Genomic DNA, 16994 nt, shown 5'->3' with positions numbered 1-16994 from the left:
ATACTATTTTGGACAGCATAGTATACTTTGACATTTCTTTTTTTCTGCTTTTCTGAACAACCTTCTTTACTAAAACTGTTTTTAAGCCATTATGAAGGATATGCTATACTATGACGCAAGCTATTCAAGCTATTTTTGACAACATACTATACTATGCCTTTTTTATGCTATTTTGAATCATTTATTCACTTTTTCACTTTTTTTTTTTTGAACCCCAATGTACTATAGTATGGCATTTTTTGTTATATTTGACAACATTCGATGCTCAACATGTTTTAATGCCATTTTGGACACCTTACTATTCTAAAACTGTTTGCATGCCATTTTTGATGTTAAACTATACTGTGACTTATTCATACTATTGTAAACTAGATACTGTATCACTCTTTTATGCAGTTTTCGACAACATTCTAACTGTGACTCTTGGGCACATGCAGATGAACAGAGGTTTGGTACTGGACACCAGACACAGTTTTGGCAGAAGATCAACAAAGTTTATTTATGAAAACATGCTCACACATAGAGAAGAAACCAAAAAAGGGTTGGTGACACCGACCAAAATATTAAAAGATGGGGAATCACAAGGCCAACCACTCAGTGAGCCGTCAAACCCAGCTCATTCTTTACAACTCCTAACTTTAACTTTACCAACAAAAACACCAGACAAGAACTAAACTACCCAAAACCTCCAACCCAAACTAAAAAAAACAATTTAGCAGAACCCAACATGCTGCGCTGTGTTGTTAGCTCCCTTATATTCTCCCCATCCAAGATTGGTTTCACCTTCTGTGCGCCTGTGAAAAGGAGACAGGTAGATGAGAAGCAAGCAAAGAATAAGTGAGGAAGAGAGAAACAGCGACAGAGGAAAAAAAAAGAGTCACACCCACTTAGATGTGCACTAACGTAGTCAAGACCACACAGAATAACGTTTGCCTTATGCCTGTCTTTATGCTATTTTGGACAGTTTCCTATACTATGACTTTTTTAATGACATTTTGGAGGACATTTTATATTATGACTCTTTCAGGTCATTTTGAATAGCTACTATACTCTGACTTTTTTGTGCAATTTTGACAACATAGGATACTGTAAATTTTTGAGCAGTTTTTGAAAACATAGTATACTATGACTTTCATGCAATTTTGAACAATATACTATACAATGACTTTTTTGTGCAGTTTTGGATGAATGTCATACTATGACTTCCATGCAGTTTTTGACAACACATTATACTATAACTTTTTTATTCCATTTTGGACACCATACTCTACTATGACTTTTTGGCCATTTTTTAGAAAGATTTTTTCTAAGCCTGTATAAACAACATACTATACTGTGACTTTTTAATGCTATTTTGGACTGAATAGTATAGTATGACTTTTTATGCTATCTTGGACAACATACTATCACTTTTTAATGCCATTTCATATGATATATTATGCCATGACTTCTTTATGCTATTAGAGACGACAAAAAATAATATGACTTTTACATGCTATATTAGACGACATACAATAATATGACTTTTTATGTGATTTTGGACGACATGTTATAGTATGATTTTTTTATGGGACTTTGGACAACATACTATAGTATGACTCTTTTCGTGCTATATTTGGTAAGATACTTAAGAATTACATTTGTACGCTTTTTTGGATGACATACTATAGTATGACTTTTCATGCTTTGGTACAACTACTATGACTTTTTTAATGCTATTTTCGATGTCATACTATTCTATGACTCTTTTCATGTCATGTCTTGGGTTTTTGACGACATGCTATATGATGATCATTTTTCAATGACAAACAATACAGTTATGTTTTTGTCACATTTTTGTTCATTTTTGACGACATACTATACAATGACGTTTTTGTCAGATTTTGTGTCATTTTTTATGACATACGATACTATGATGTTTTTGTTACAATTTGGATCATTTTTGATGACATACTATACCATGATGTTTTTGTCACGTCAAAATTTTTCAACATGTTTTTTGGACACGTCGTCATGTTTTTTACATTTTTCAAAGGGCAATATTATGATGTTTTTTTGACATTCTATACCATGACATGTCTCGACATGCTATACTATGTTGTTTTCAGCTGTTTATTTGACATGTCATATTTTGCCATTTTTTTGCCATAATATAGTATGACATTTTCAGTCGTTTCTTCAGCATGCTAATTTGTGGTGTTTTTGGAGGTTTTTGCAACATTCCACGCTAAAGCTGTCTCAACACACTATTCTATGCAGATTTCAGCTGTTTTTGGGACGTCATATTTTGACAACTATACTATGACATTTTTGGTTGTTTCTTCAACATGCTATGTCATGGTGTTTTTGGCCGTTTTTGCCACTTTCTATGCCATGGCAGGTCTCAGCACACTATTTTAAGCTGTATTTAGGTGTTTTCAGCTGTTTTTGGGACATTTTAGCCATACTATAGCCTTGCATTTTGCGGCCCTTATTTAACATTCCAAATTAGTTTCCCTTTTTGCAACTTTCTTTGCTATGGCGTGTCTCAACACACTGTTTCATCTGGTTTAATGTGGTTTTCAGCTGTTTTTATGACATGTCATTTTTTGACATTTTTTCCTCACTAAAGCCTTGCATTTTCAGTCATTTTTTCCACTTTCAAAATTATGGTATTTTTGGCTCTTTTTGCAACTTTCTATGCTATGGCGTGTCTTAACACACTGTTTTATGTGGTTTAATGTGGTTTTCAATTGTTTTTGGGATATGTCATATTTTGACATTTTTGCCATACTATAGCCTTGCATTTTCCGTCATTTTTTACAAATGCCAAATTATTTTGTTTTTGACTCTTTTTTCAACCTCTCTATGCTATGGTTTGTCTCAACATCCTGTTTAGTGTGGTTTAATGTGGCTTTCAGATGTGTTTTGGACATGTAATTTTTTGACAGTTTTGCCATACTATAGCCTTGCACTTTAGGTCATTTTTTCCGTATTCCAAATTATGGTGTTTTTGGCCCTTTTTGAAAGTTTCTATGCAATAGCGTGTTTCGGCACCCTTTTTTCATGTGGTTTAATGTGGTTTTCAGGTGTTTTTGAGACGTGTCATTTTTTGACATTTTTGCCATACTATAGCCTTGCATCTTTGGTCATTTTTTTCAACGTTCAGAATTATGATGTTTTGGGCTCTTTTTGCAAGTTTGTATGCAATGGCATGTCTCTGCAGGCTATTTTATGTGGTTTAATGTGGTTTTCAGCTGTTTTGGGGACAGTTCATTTTTTGACATTTTTGCCTTACTATAGCCTTGCATTTTTGTTCATTTTTTCAACATTCAGAATTATGGTGTTTTTGGCCCTTTTTGCAAGTTTGTATACAATGGTGTATCCCAGCAAGCTATTTTAAATGGTTTAATGTGGTTTTTAGTTGTTTTTGCGACATGTCATTTTTTGACATTTTTGCCATACTATAGCCTTGCATCTTTGGTCATTTTTTCAACAATCTAAATTATAGTGTTTTTGGCCCTTTTTTCAACTTTCTATGCTATAGCGTGTCTCAACACGCTGTTTTATGTGGTTTAATGTGGTTTTTAGTTCTTTTTGGGACATGTCATTTTTTGACATTTTTGCCATACTATAGCCTTGCATCTTTGGTCATTTTTTCAACATTCAGAATTATGGTGTTTTGGGCTCTTTTTTGCAAGTTTGTGTGCAATGGCATGTCTCTGCAGGCTATTTTATGTGGTTTAATGTGGTTTTCAGCTGTTTTTGGGACAGTTCATTTTTTGACATTTTTGCCATACTATAGCCTTGCATCTTCGGTCATTTTTTCAACATTCAGAATTATGCTTTTTTTGGCCCTTTTTGAAAGTTTCTATGCAATGGCGTGTCTCGCTAGGCTATTTTATGTGGTTTAATGTTGTTTTCAGCTGTTTTTTGGACATGTCATTTTTTGACATTTTTGCCTTACTATAGCCTTGCATTTTCTGTCTTTTGTTCCACTTTCAAAATTATGGCATTTTTGGCTCTTTTCGCAACTTTCTATGCTATAGCGTGTCTCAACACGCTGTTTTATGTGGTTTAATGTGGTTTTCAGCTGTTTTTGGGACATGTCATTTTTTGACATTTTTGCCTTACTATAGCCTTGCATTTTCAGTCATTTTTCCAACATTCAGAAATATGCTTTTTTTTGACTCTTTTTGCAGCTTTTTATGCTATAGCGTGTCTCAACACGCTGTTTTATGTGGTTTAATGTGGTTTTTAGTTATTTTTGGGACATGTCATTTTTTGACATTTTTGCCATACTATAGCCTTGCATCTTCGGTCATTTTTTCAACATTCAGAATTGTGGTGTTTTCGGCCCTTTTTGCAAGTTTCTATGCAATAGCCTGTCTTGGCGAGACATTTTATGTGGGTTAATCTGGTTTTCAGCTGTTTTTGCGACATGTCATTTTTTGACATTTTTACCTTACTATAGCCTTGCATCTTCAGTCATTTTTTCAACATTCCAAATTATGATATTTGTGATTTCTATGCAATGGCATGTCTTAGCAGGGTTTTTTATGTGGTTTAATGTGGCTTTCAGCTCGTTTTGGGACACATGACAGTTTTCGTCTTTTTTTTGACATATAATCTGATGGTGTTATTGGCTGATTGCAACATTCTATGCTATGACATGTCTCGGCATGCTATTTCATGTGGTTTTCAGTTGCATTTTTACAGTTTTCGACATACTTTACTGTAATATTTTTATGCTGTTTTGGTCAACATGCTAAAGTACACATCTTACACTCCCCTGCACAGAAGAGCAATCATCCTTTTTTTAACTACATATGTCAGTGTGTATTTGTATTTGTCGGCATGTGTTTATGTGCATGTGCCTATGTACAAATGTGTATGTGTATGTATAAATGTGCATGTATGTCTGTGCATGTGTCTATGTAAGAAAGTATATGTATGAGCTATGATGTATATGGATATTCATGTGGTTGTATCATATTTTATATGCATTTCCTGCAAATCATGCTGTTTTCCCTGTTTCATATATTGTGCAGTATTGCACAATGATAACTATCATAATAAAGTTTATTATAATGATTATCAGACTATGACTATTTATACTATTTTGATAGACATGATGCAGTGTAAGTTTTTTATGCTATTTTTGATAACACGCTATACTATGATGTTGTCACATTTTCTGTATGTTTATACTATAAAATTTCGTTCATTGTTTCCACAATCCAAATTATTGTATTTTTGGCTCTTTTTACAACGTTCTATGCTATGGCGTTTCTCAACATGTTGTTTTATGTGGTTTAATGTGATTTTCACCTGTTCTCGGGATGTGTGATTTTTTTGACATACTTGCCATACTATAGCCGTGCATCTTTGGTCATTTTTTCAACATTCAGAATTATGCTTTTTTTGGCCCCTTTTTGAAAGTTTCTATGCAATGGCGTGTCTCGCTAGGCTATTTTATGTGGTTTAATGTGGTTTTCAGCTGTTTTTGGGACATGTCATTTTTTGACATTTTTGCCATACTATAGCCATGGTGTTTTTTGCCCTTTTTGCAAGTTTCTATGCAATAGCCTGTCTCTGCAGGCTATTTTATGTGGTTTAATGTGGTTTTCAGCTGTTTATGGGACATGTCATTTTTTGACATTTTTGCCTTACTATAGCCTTGCATTTTCGGTCATTTTTTCAACATTCAGAGTTGTGGTGTTTTTGGCCCTTTTTGCAAGTTTCTATGCAATAGCCTGTCTCTGCAGGCTATTTTATGTGGTTTAATGTGGTTTTCAGCTGTTTTTGGGACATGTCATTTTTTGACATTTTTGCCTTACTATAGCCTTGCATCTTTGGTCATTTTTTCCACATTCAGAATTATGGTGTTTTTTGCCCTTTTTGCAAGTTTCTATGCAATAGCCTGTCTTGGCAAGATATTTTATGTGGTTTAATGTTGTTTTCAGCTGTTTTTTGGACATGTCATTTTTTGACATTTTTGCCATACTATAGCCTTGCATCTTCGGTCAGTTTTTCCACTTTCAAAATTATGGCATTTTTGGCTCTTTTCGCAACTTTCTATGCTATAGCGTGTCTCAACACGCTGTTTTATGTGGTTTAATTAATGTCGTTTTTAGTTGTTTTTGGGACATGTCATTTTTTGACATTTTTGCCATACTATAGCCTTGCATCTTTGGTCATTTTTTCAACATTCAGAATTATGGTGTTTTGGGCCCTTTTTGCAACTTTCTTTGCAATGGCGTGTCTCTGCAGGGTATTTTAAATGGGTTTAGTGTTGTTTTTAGTTGTTTTTGGGACATGTCATTTTTTGACATTTTTGCCATACTATAGCCTTGCATCTTTGGTCATTTTTCAACATTCAGATTATGGTGTTTTTGGCCCTTTTTTGCAACTTTCTTTGCAATGGCGTGTCTCTGCAGGCTATTTTAAATGGTTTAATGTCGTTTTCAGTTGTTTTTGGGACATGTCATTTTTTGACATTTTTGCCATACTATAGCCTTGCATCTTTGGTCATTTTTTCAACATTCAGAATTATGGTGTTTTGGGCCCTTTTTGCAACTTTCTTTGCAATGGCGTGTCTCTGCAGGCTATTTTATGTGGTTTAATGTGGTTTTTAGTTGTTTTTGGGATATGTCATTTTTTGACATTTTTGCCATACTATAGCCTTGCATCTTTGGTCATTTTTTCAACATTCAGAATTATGGTGTTTTTGGCCCTTTTTGTAACTTTCTTTGCAATGGCGTGTCTCTGCAGGCTATTTTAAATGGTTTAATGTGGTTTTTAGTTGTTTTTGGGACTTTTGACATTTTTGCCATACTATGGCCTTGCATCTTTGGTCATTTTTTCAACATTCAGGAATATGCTTTTTTTGGCCCTTTTTGCAAGTTTGTATGCAATGGCGTGTCTCAGCAGGCTATTTTACATGTTTAAATGTGGTTTTTAGTTGTTTTTGGGATATGTCATTTTTTGACATTTTTGCCATACTATAGCCTTGCATCTTTGGTCATTTTTTCAACATTCAGAATTATGGTGTTTTGGGCCATTTTTCCAAGTTTGTATGCAATGGCGTGTCTCAGCATGCTGTTTTAAATGGTTTAATGCGGTTTTTAGTTGTTTTTGGGACATGTCATTTTTTGACATTTTTGCCATACTATAGCCTTGCATCTTTGGTCATTTTTTCAACATTCAGAATTATGGTGTTTTGGGCCCTTTTTGCAACTTTCTTTGCAATGGCGTGTCTCTGCAGGCTATTTTAAATGGTTTAATGTGGTTTTTAGTTGTTTTTGGGACATGTCATTTTTTGACATTTTTGCCATACTATAGCCTTGCATCTTTGGTCATTTTTTCAACATTCAGAATTATGGTGTTTTGGGCCCTTTTTGCAACTTTCTTTGCAATGGCGTGTCTCTGCAGGCTATTTTAAATGGTTTAATGTGGTTTTTAGTTGTTTTTGGGACATGTCATTTTTTGACATTTTTGCCATACTATAGCCTTGCATCTTTGGTCATTTTTTCAACATTCAGAATTATGGTGTTTTGGGCCCTTTTTGCAACTTTCTTTGCAATGGCGTGTCTCTGCAGGCTATTTTAAATGGTTTAATGTGGTTTTTAGTTGTTTTTGGGACATGTCATTTTTTGACATTTTTGCCATACTATAGCCTTGCATCTTTGGTCATTTTTTCAACATTCAGAATTATGGTGTTTTGGGCCCTTTTTGCAACTTTCTTTGCAATGGCGTGTCTCTGCAGGCTATTTTAAATGGTTTAATGTGGTTTTTAGTTGTTTTTGGGACATGTCATTTTTTGACATTTTTGCCATACTATAGCCTTGCATCTTTGGTCATTTTTTCAACATTCAGAATTATGGTGTTTTGGGCCCTTTTTGCAACTTTCTTTGCAATGGCGTGTCTCTGCAGGCTATTTTAAATGGTTTAATGTGGTTTTTAGTTGTTTTTGGGACATGTCATTTTTTGACATTTTTGCCATACTATAGCCTTGCATCTTTGGTCATTTTTTCAACATTCAGAATTATGGTGTTTTGGGCCCTTTTTGCAACTTTCTTTGCAATGGCGTGTCTCTGCAGGCTATTTTAAATGGTTTAATGTGGTTTTTAGTTGTTTTTGGGACATGTCATTTTTTGACATTTTTGCCATACTATAGCCTTGCATCTTTGGTCATTTTTTCAACATTCAGAATTATGGTGTTTTGGGCCCTTTTTGCAACTTTCTTTGCAATGGCGTGTCTCTGCAGGCTATTTTAAATGGTTTAATGTGGTTTTTAGTTGTTTTTGGGACATGTCATTTTTTGACATTTTTGCCATACTATAGCCTTGCATCTTTGGTCATTTTTCAACATTCAGAATTATGGTGTTTTGGGCCCTTTTTGTAACTTTCTTTGCAATGGCGTGTCTCTGCAGGCTATTTTAAATGGTTTAATGTGGTTTTTAGTTGTTTTTGGGACATGTCATTTTTTGACATTTTTGCCATACTATAGCCTTGCATCTTTGGTCATTTTTTCAACATTCAGAATTATGGTGTTTTGGGCCCTTTTTGCAACTTTCTTTGCAATGGCGTGTCTCTGCAGGGTATTTTAAATGGTTTAATGTGGTTTTTAGTTGTTTTTGGGACATGTCATTTTTTGACATTTTTGCCATACTATAGCCTTGCATCTTTGGTCATTTTTTCAACATTCAGAATTATGGTGTTTTGGGCCCTTTTTGCAACTTTCTTTGCAATGGCGTGTCTCTGCAGGCTATTTTATGTGGTTTAATGTGGTTTTTAGTTGTTTTTGGGACATGTCATTTTTTGACATTTTTGCCATACTATAGCCTTGCATCTTTGGTCATTTTTTCAACATTCAGAGTTATGGTGTTTTTGGCCCTATTTGCAACTTTCTTTGCAATGGCGTGTCTCTGCAGGGTATTTTAAATGGTTTAATGTGGTTTTTAGTTGTTTTTGGGACATGTCATTTTTTGACATTTTTGCCATACTATAGCCTTGCATCTTTGGTCATTTTTTCAACATTCAGAGTTATGATGTTTTGGGCCCTTTTTGCAAATTTGTATGCAATGGCTTGTCTCGCTAGGCTATGTTATGTGGTTTAATGTGGTTTTTAGTTGTTTTTGGGACATGTCATTCTTTGACATTTTTGCCATACTATAGCCTTGCATCTTTGGTCATTTTTTCAACATTCAGAATTATGGTTTTTTTTTGCCTTTTTTGCAAGTTTGTATGCAATGGCATGTCTCTGCAGGCTATTTTATGTGGTTTAATGTGATTTTCAGCTGTTTTCGGGACATGTCATTTTTTGACATTTTTGCCATACTATAGCCTTGCATCTTTGGTCATTTTTTCAACGTTCAGAATTATGGTGTTTTGGGCACTTTTTGCAAGTTTGTTTACAATGGCGTGTCTCAGTAGGCTATTTCAAATGGTTTAATTTTGTTTTTTAGTTGTTTTTCGGACATGTCATTTTTTGACATTTTTGGGACGTCATGTTTTTGACATATTTTTTTTGACAATACTATAGCCTTGCATCTTTGGTCATTTTTCAATATTCAGAATTATGGTATTTTGGGCACTTTTTGCAAGTTCCTTTGCAACGTCGTGTCTCGCTAGGCTATTTTATGTGGTTTAATGTGGTTTTTAGTTGTTTTTGGGATATGTCATTTTTTGACATTTGTGCCTTATTATAGCCTTGCATCGTTGGTCATTTTTTCAAAGTTCAGAATTATGGTGTTTTTGGCCCTTTTTGCAAGTTTGTATGCAATGGCGTGACTCAGTATGCTATTTTAAATGGTTTAATGCAGTTTTTAGTTGTTTTGGGGACATGTCATTTTTTGACATTTTTGCCTTACTATAGCCTTGCATTTTTGGTTATTTTTTCAACATTCAGAATTATGGTGTTCTTGGTCCTTTTTTCAATTTTCTATGCTATGGCGTGTTTCAGCAGGCTTTTATAGGCAGTTTTCAGTTGTTTTGTGGACATATCATATTTTGTTTTTCATTATTTTGGAGGACATACTATACTATAACTTTTTGTTCTATTTTGGAAGTCATACTTTACCATGACTTTTCTATGGCATTTGGAATCACATACTACAGTATGACTTTTTATACAATTTTCGACACACATTGTATACTATGACTATTTTTATGCCAACAATTATGAAATGATTTTGCAGATTACTAACCTCTGCTTTTCCGTCTCCTCCCTCCAAAGGAACAGTACAAGTTCTGCTATGAAGTGGCTTTGGAGGCGCTGAGCTCCTTCTGATTGGCTGTGTGATGACATCCTCTTTTCTGATTTGTGGTTGACGGTGCCTGTCATCTTCAGCGCAACACTGGAACACACAAAGTGCAAAACTGCTTTGTGCTGACCAGAAACCAACCTGTGAGCATGTGTGCCTGTGAGTGTGTGTGTGTGTGTTTGAGAGAGCGTGCACGTGATTTGGTGTGAATAAGAGAGGGCATGCTTGCATACTTGAGTGTGCCTGTGAAAACACATACACACACACAACCTGTACAGAAGAGAAAAAAAGCGACACACATACACACTGGTGATTTTCGTGTGTGTTCGCTTCAGCAAGACTGTGAACTTTACATGCTTGTACAAAGAAAAAAAGAAAAAATGATATGTTAAAAAAACAAAATCAGATGTTTAAAAAAAGCGCCACTTTTTCCTTCTCTATCTCTCTGTCCTCTCTGCTGGGCTGTGATGTGACTATTGTACAGTATTTCCTTTTTAGATATATTCTACGCCTTGAATGTTGTCTCCCTGTGAAGGCTGGATGCACACTGGAAGATTTCCCACACTTAGCTAAGCTTCAAGTGATGCCTCAACTCTGTGTTTTGGACTCCAATATTCATCCCAGAGCTTTTCTAGAGGTTTGTGTTTAGCTGAGACAGATCAAAGCAAAAACCAACAGACAATTGTTGATATTTTTTGGCATTTTTCCTTGAAATAATAAGCAGATAGATTTCCCTGTGACTCAACAGCCTCTTGGCTGCCTCACTGTTAAATATTAAATTATGTGTAATTCAGTAATTGGTAACAAAATTTCTCAGTAGGGTTTCTTTACCTTCAAAGAAACATCATTTATGATTTTTCTTTGACAGTTTTTCTTTTACTGGAGAAAAATGCTTGCGAATGTTGTAAAAAGAGGAGAAAGTAGCATGTTTGAAGCTACAGTTAGTGGAGTGCATGGTGAAGAGTAACAACAGCATTAAAAAAACAAGAAAAAAGAAAACTCATGCCTTGCCTTTAAGGCCAAACAATGTTGTTGTCCCAGCTCCAGTTTTGTTTTTTGTTTTTTCACCATTTGGGGCTATAAGATAAAAAAAGGTTTCATAAATATGTTTGAATGGCTTTATGTAAAAATCAGTTTTGTCAAAATCTTATAGTGTGCATCTACTCTTACTGTAAATAAGATAAGACAACCACAGTCAAACAAACAAACAGACAAACATCATGCACCAGATACATTACAATTGAAGGTTATTATTTCAAAACGCTATCACTCTATAAATCTGTGTCAGTGTTATTTTCAGCGACTCAGCGTATTATAGTTTGGAATATGTTACTACAAACTGTCCATTTAGACATGTTGTCTAAAAAATATATATATTTTTGCATATTGCACATTTAGCTGACGCCCATATTTAGAGTGACTTAAGCTGAGGAAGCAGATTGCTTTAATTTTCATGAAGCTTGGGGATAACGCCGTTTTCTCCAGCCTGCAATCTATCATTAAAATGACAACTGCAAACAGAAAGAGACAGGTCATATTTACTTCCTCGACAAACAGAGCCTGGAATGTGCTTTTTGCTGAGAACATTGAGGTTTTCAGGTTTAAAAATTCATATGACAAACTCACTCCCCAGTCTTAAAGGAAATGATTCCAGCTGATGATTGACCCCAGCATGAAAGAAGGTCAACATGGCTAACAGTTAAGACCTGTGGGAGTTATTATACAGGATGTGAGGCCAACCACAGCTTTCCATTATCTCCTCATCTGAGACGACTTTTGTCTTTTGACATTTCTCTGTTGGCTATTTAAGAGATGCAGAAGTTTTTATTCTCTTGGCCAGAACTGGCATACCTGTGGTAAAATGTTGTGGCAAAATGTTCAGTCTGCGCTTATGTTTTATTTTGTTGCTAGAGTCCAGTCAGGCTCGTTTGTGGACCTATCAAGACAAAGACTGTAAGGGTGTTGTATTGAAGACCATGTGAAAGCCATTATCATTTTTATTTCCACCAAGGATTTATTTTATTGGCTTGGTTCACAGCTGTTCATCTGTATTATATATTTTGTTTATTTGATTTCTTTTTGGATTTTTTCTTTGTCCTGAATTTGTACATTTGTTTTGTATAATTATTATTCTGATGATTATTTGTCTAGCAAAGTGTTGTTTAGATCTGGTGATGCCATTTCCATTGGTTGTTTAGTTGTTTGAAATGTGGTTACAATGAAATAAAGGGACCAAAATGTTGAATGTGATCTCATCTCTCTCTTTACAGACTCTTATTTTGACATAAATAACATTTTATGCACTTCATATGAGGGATCCAGCAACTAAATGTTACAACGCAAAGTATAGCATGCAAAAAAAAAAACCCATCATAGTATAACACGTTGAATAAAAACTAAAACCGTCATATTATGGCATGTCAAAGAAAGTCATCGTAGTTGTCATACTATAGCATGTTGAAAAACTGTCATACTATAGCACGTTAAAAAATATGTCATAGTTGAGTACTTTAAAAGAATGTCATAGTATAGTAAGTCAAAAAAGCTGCTATAACTGTCATAGTTTAGCATGTTTAAAAAATACAAGTATGACATGTTGAAGAAATGTCAGTATAGTATTTCAAAAATCTTTTAGTATATTATGTTGAAAAAAGTCATGTTGTCCAAAAAAACATAAGAAGTCATACTATAGTGTGTCATTCAGAAGAGCATAAAAAGTCATAGTCTAGTATGTTGTCCCAAACAGCATAAAAAAATCAAACTATAGTATGTTGTCCAAAAAAGCATAAAAAGTCATACTTTAGTATGTTGTCCAAAGTCCCATAAAAGCATTATAGTATGGCATGTCATCAAAAACAGCATAAAAAAGTTATAGTATAGTATGTCCTCCAAATTCGCAAAAGCAAGTCATACTAAAGTATGTCGTCCAAAATAGCATCAAAAAGTCATACTATAGTATATCGTTCAAAATAGCATAAAAATGTCATACCATAGTATGTCATCTAAAATTGCATAAAAAAGTATGGTACTGTATGTCATCATAAATAGTATAAATAATTAAAACTATAGTATGTCGTCATGAAAAGCATAAAAAAGTAAAACTTGTTGTCCAAAATACCCTAAAAAAGTTATATAATAGTATGTTGTCCAAAATCACATAAAAAGTCCTAGTATGGTATGTTGCCATGAATAGCATAAAAAAGTCCAATCATAGAATGATTGCATGAAAAGCATAAAAAAGTATGTAGTATGTTACACAAAGTTTAAAAAACAAAATTACAATCATCTTTGATCCTGCTACATCTTTGGAGTTGAAGGTTAAGTTGATCATAATCAGCAGCTACTATGAAGATTTCATCCGTTTGCTCTGTGACGTCGCTGCTCATGGCATTGTTCAATTCCTGCAGTGCATTTTTTGAACTTGCATTAGAGTCCCTTGTCCAAATGCCCCCCACAAGGTCAGTTCATCCAGTGCAACAGCTTGATCCTGGATGTCTCTGTGAAGATGTGTGCAGAGCAGTCCCAGATCTCCCATTGCTGAGTGAGCCAAAATCACATCTCATCCACTTCACTCTCCTGCGATCAGACACAAAACAAAAGAAGGCTTGGTAGAGGAACAGCTCCCACTCCGAGTCAGGCCAGCCTCACCGTGATACCAATTCTTCTCCCTCTTTTCGTCCGGCACTTTCAGTTTCGTTTCTCCCTTCCAGTCCAACCGGCTTGTTGGCGTATGCCGTCGGTAGGGACCCTTTCGCGGTCCGCTGCATTCAGTCCAAGCACGACACGACTTTTCCGAATGGTGATAAGTGCCACTCTATAGTAGAAAAGTCGTGCTTCAGCAGAAGGGGTTGAAAAACTGTTGCTGAATGAGCCTTAAATGCATTTCATCCACTTTTTTCCAAAATAGCAGAAAAAAGTCATATTATAATGTGTCGTCCAAAATAGCATAAAAACTGAAAAAATGCCATGGCTTTATCAAAGAATTCTGATAAAACAAAAAAAAACCCATCATATTTAAGAACAGTAAAAATGTCATATATACATTATAGCATGGTGAAAAAAGTCAAAGTACTGTATTTTGTTCAGTCATGGAAAAGCATGTTGAAGAGATTCACAGTATGTATGCATTGTATAGTATGTAGAGCAAAAGTCATGGTGTAAGATGTCAAAAAAACTGGGAAAAAAAGGTTATTGGTATAACTCTTTGAAAAAAATGGGGGGGGGGGGGGGTTATTAAAGGCACATTGAAACTATGTCACAGTAATTTGAAAAAAAAAAAAAAAAACCTGAAAAATTGTCATCGTATAGCATGTCAAAAAAAGGTCATAGAATGTCAACAAAAATGAATAAATGTCATTGTATCGCATGTCCAAAAAATGTCATAGATTAGTGTTGAAACAAAAAGTCATTGTATGCCATGTCAACAAAATAGAATATAATAGTATGATGAACACAAGTCGCAGAAAAGTATGTCATAAAACCTTTAAAAATTGTCATTGTAAGCATGATGAAAAAAAATGGCAGTAAAGACTTTGAAACAAATGTCATAGAAAAGTATGTTAAAAAACTGAAAAAAAACGTCATAGAAGAACATGATGAAAACAATGTCAGACTAACATATGTTGAAAAATTGTCACAGTATAGTATTTTGAAAAAAAAATGAAAAAATGTTATAGTTTAGCACGTCAAAAAAAACATTGTATAGTGTGTCAAAAAAACTAAAAAAGTCTTGTATAGAACATCATAAAAACTTGAAAAATCATACAATATTATTATCATACTAAATTATGATGTAAAAAAACATTTTATGGTATGTTAGAAGAAATGGCATAAAAGTCATAGTATAGTTTATCATTAAAAAGTCAGTGTTATATGTCACGAAAAAAGACATGGAAAGTTATAGTACACTATGTGAAAAAAGTCACTGTATAGTCAGTCATTAAAAAATCATAGAACAGTATGTAATAAAAAATGGCAGTATAATATGCCATATGAATGTAGCATTATAGTCAAAAATGTCTAGTAAGTATAGTCAGTCAGTCAGTCAGTCAGTCATTTTCTGTAACCGCTTGTCCTCGTAAGGGTCGTGGGGGGGCTGGAGCCAATCCCAGCTGTCATCGGGCGGAAGGCGGGGTACACCCTGGACAGTTCGCCAGACTATCGCAGGGCTGACACATATAGACGAACAACCATACACACTCACAGTCACACCTAAGGGCAATTTAGAGTCATCAATTAACCTGAGCTGCATGTTTTTGGACTGAAAAGAAACGGCCTGCCTTTATTTCAGGTCAGGCTCTATGTGGGGAAAAACATTTCGAGATGTGCTTGATGTATTTATGTTTGTTTGTTTTTGTATACATTTTATGTAATTAATGGTAGCCAATAAGAGATACACTGAAGTTAATTTTTCTAAATACAATGCCAAATGATAAAAGTTATATCAGGACACTTTTCATTTGGAGCAGTCCCAGCACAATAACTTAATTTACAGCTTTAACCCTTTGAAACCTGGTGCAACATCACTTTTTGAACTACTTTCAGATGTCTTTTACAAGAATTTAATCCTTTGACCATGAGCAAATTGGTGCAATTTCTTTCAAAAGCATGGGAAAAAGGCACCAAACAACTTGGTGAGAAATGTTCCACAAACTGCAGCAAAATTAGTAGATTTAGATTTTTTTAAAAGACAGGGAATAATGAATGTCTAGGGAAAAAAGGGTGTGTGTGTGTGTGTGTGTGGGCTGTGTGTGTGTGTGTGTGTGTGTGTGTGTGTGTGTGTGGGGGGGGGGGGGGGTCATTTATAATTATGATATAACATAATTTTAAATATGTTACAGAATTAAATCACTTTTTTTTAGCACTTTTCATGGCTCATATACTTTTTTTTTTTAAATGAATTTTCAGAAAAGTTTCTTGTTTCTTTTTTTTTACCAGATTTCTTGCTAAACTGTTGTGGTCATTTCTCCTGTCATTACTCATTGACTTCTTCCCATTTTTTTTTTTTTAAATTTAGTGAATTTTCTCAGGTTTCAAAGGGTTAAACAATGTCGATAAGAAACAAAACTAATAAAGACACATGATTAAACATACAGTCTATATATCGGCAGTGATGAAATAGTATTGGAATTACTCACCAACTTGTTTTTTCCATTTAACGGTTTCATCATGACACCTCCACCTTTGTTTGCTCTTCTAGCATTCACAAGCTCCCATTGTGATTCGTGAGCTGAGGAGGAGAAGAAAAAATAAAAACACACAGGGTTTTATAGGCTGATTTTTTCTTTTTCTAATCAATCAGAGTCAGTGATGAACGCAGCTCCAAGCCAACAGCCTCATCCTTTATTTAGCTGGTTGATTCCCAAGGAGCTCATAAATATGCATGAGCCTGCGATTAGCATAGGCACCAAGGACAGGGCCTGTACCTTGGCATTATGACGATCAATCAGAAACACTAAGGGGCTCCTCAGAGGGAAGCTGTCTGTCAGCTTGGCTTTGGGCTGAGTTGATGCACGCACACACACACATCAAAAAAAGAAAGAAAAAAAGGTACGCTCAAAGCATACATAACCCACAGACGCACACTCACACATCACACAAAAGTCTGCATGCATCCACACTCACACACACAGGTAGACAAAAGCGCACAAAACACACCTAAAGGCACAGACAAGGCATGCATATATAAAACAGTCTCTCAAACAAACACACAGATGCAAAGCTGATGCCAATATTTATCATTTGTCT

General features: G+C 34.8%; 1 protein-coding gene and 1 long non-coding RNA gene across 2 annotated transcripts in view; one reads left to right on the top strand and one right to left on the bottom strand.

The window, feature by feature from the left end:
• The window catches only part of ptprt (protein tyrosine phosphatase receptor type T), a 436976-nt gene extending 424484 nt beyond the window's left edge, over positions 1 to 12492 (top strand). The window contains exon 38 of the mRNA XM_042510188.1: positions 10220 to 12492. Coding sequence (XP_042366122.1) covers positions 10220 to 10273 — 54 coding nt within the window. The 3' untranslated portion in view covers positions 10274 to 12492. The remainder of the gene's footprint in view (positions 1 to 10219) is intronic.
• LOC121960487 lies at positions 622 to 16461 on the bottom strand. Its single transcript, XR_006106988.1, has 3 exons — positions 16385 to 16461; positions 10191 to 10340; positions 622 to 794 (listed from the first exon to the last, which is right to left on the bottom strand). It is a non-coding gene; the product is annotated as an uncharacterized LOC121960487 (long non-coding RNA).
• Positions 16462 to 16994: the final 533 nt, after the last annotated feature.

This window comes from Plectropomus leopardus, chromosome 2 (genome assembly GCF_008729295.1).
Source record: "Plectropomus leopardus isolate mb chromosome 2, YSFRI_Pleo_2.0, whole genome shotgun sequence".
Lineage (NCBI taxonomy): Eukaryota > Metazoa > Chordata > Actinopteri > Perciformes > Serranidae > Plectropomus > Plectropomus leopardus.
This window is presented reverse-complemented; position numbering and strand designations above follow the sequence as displayed.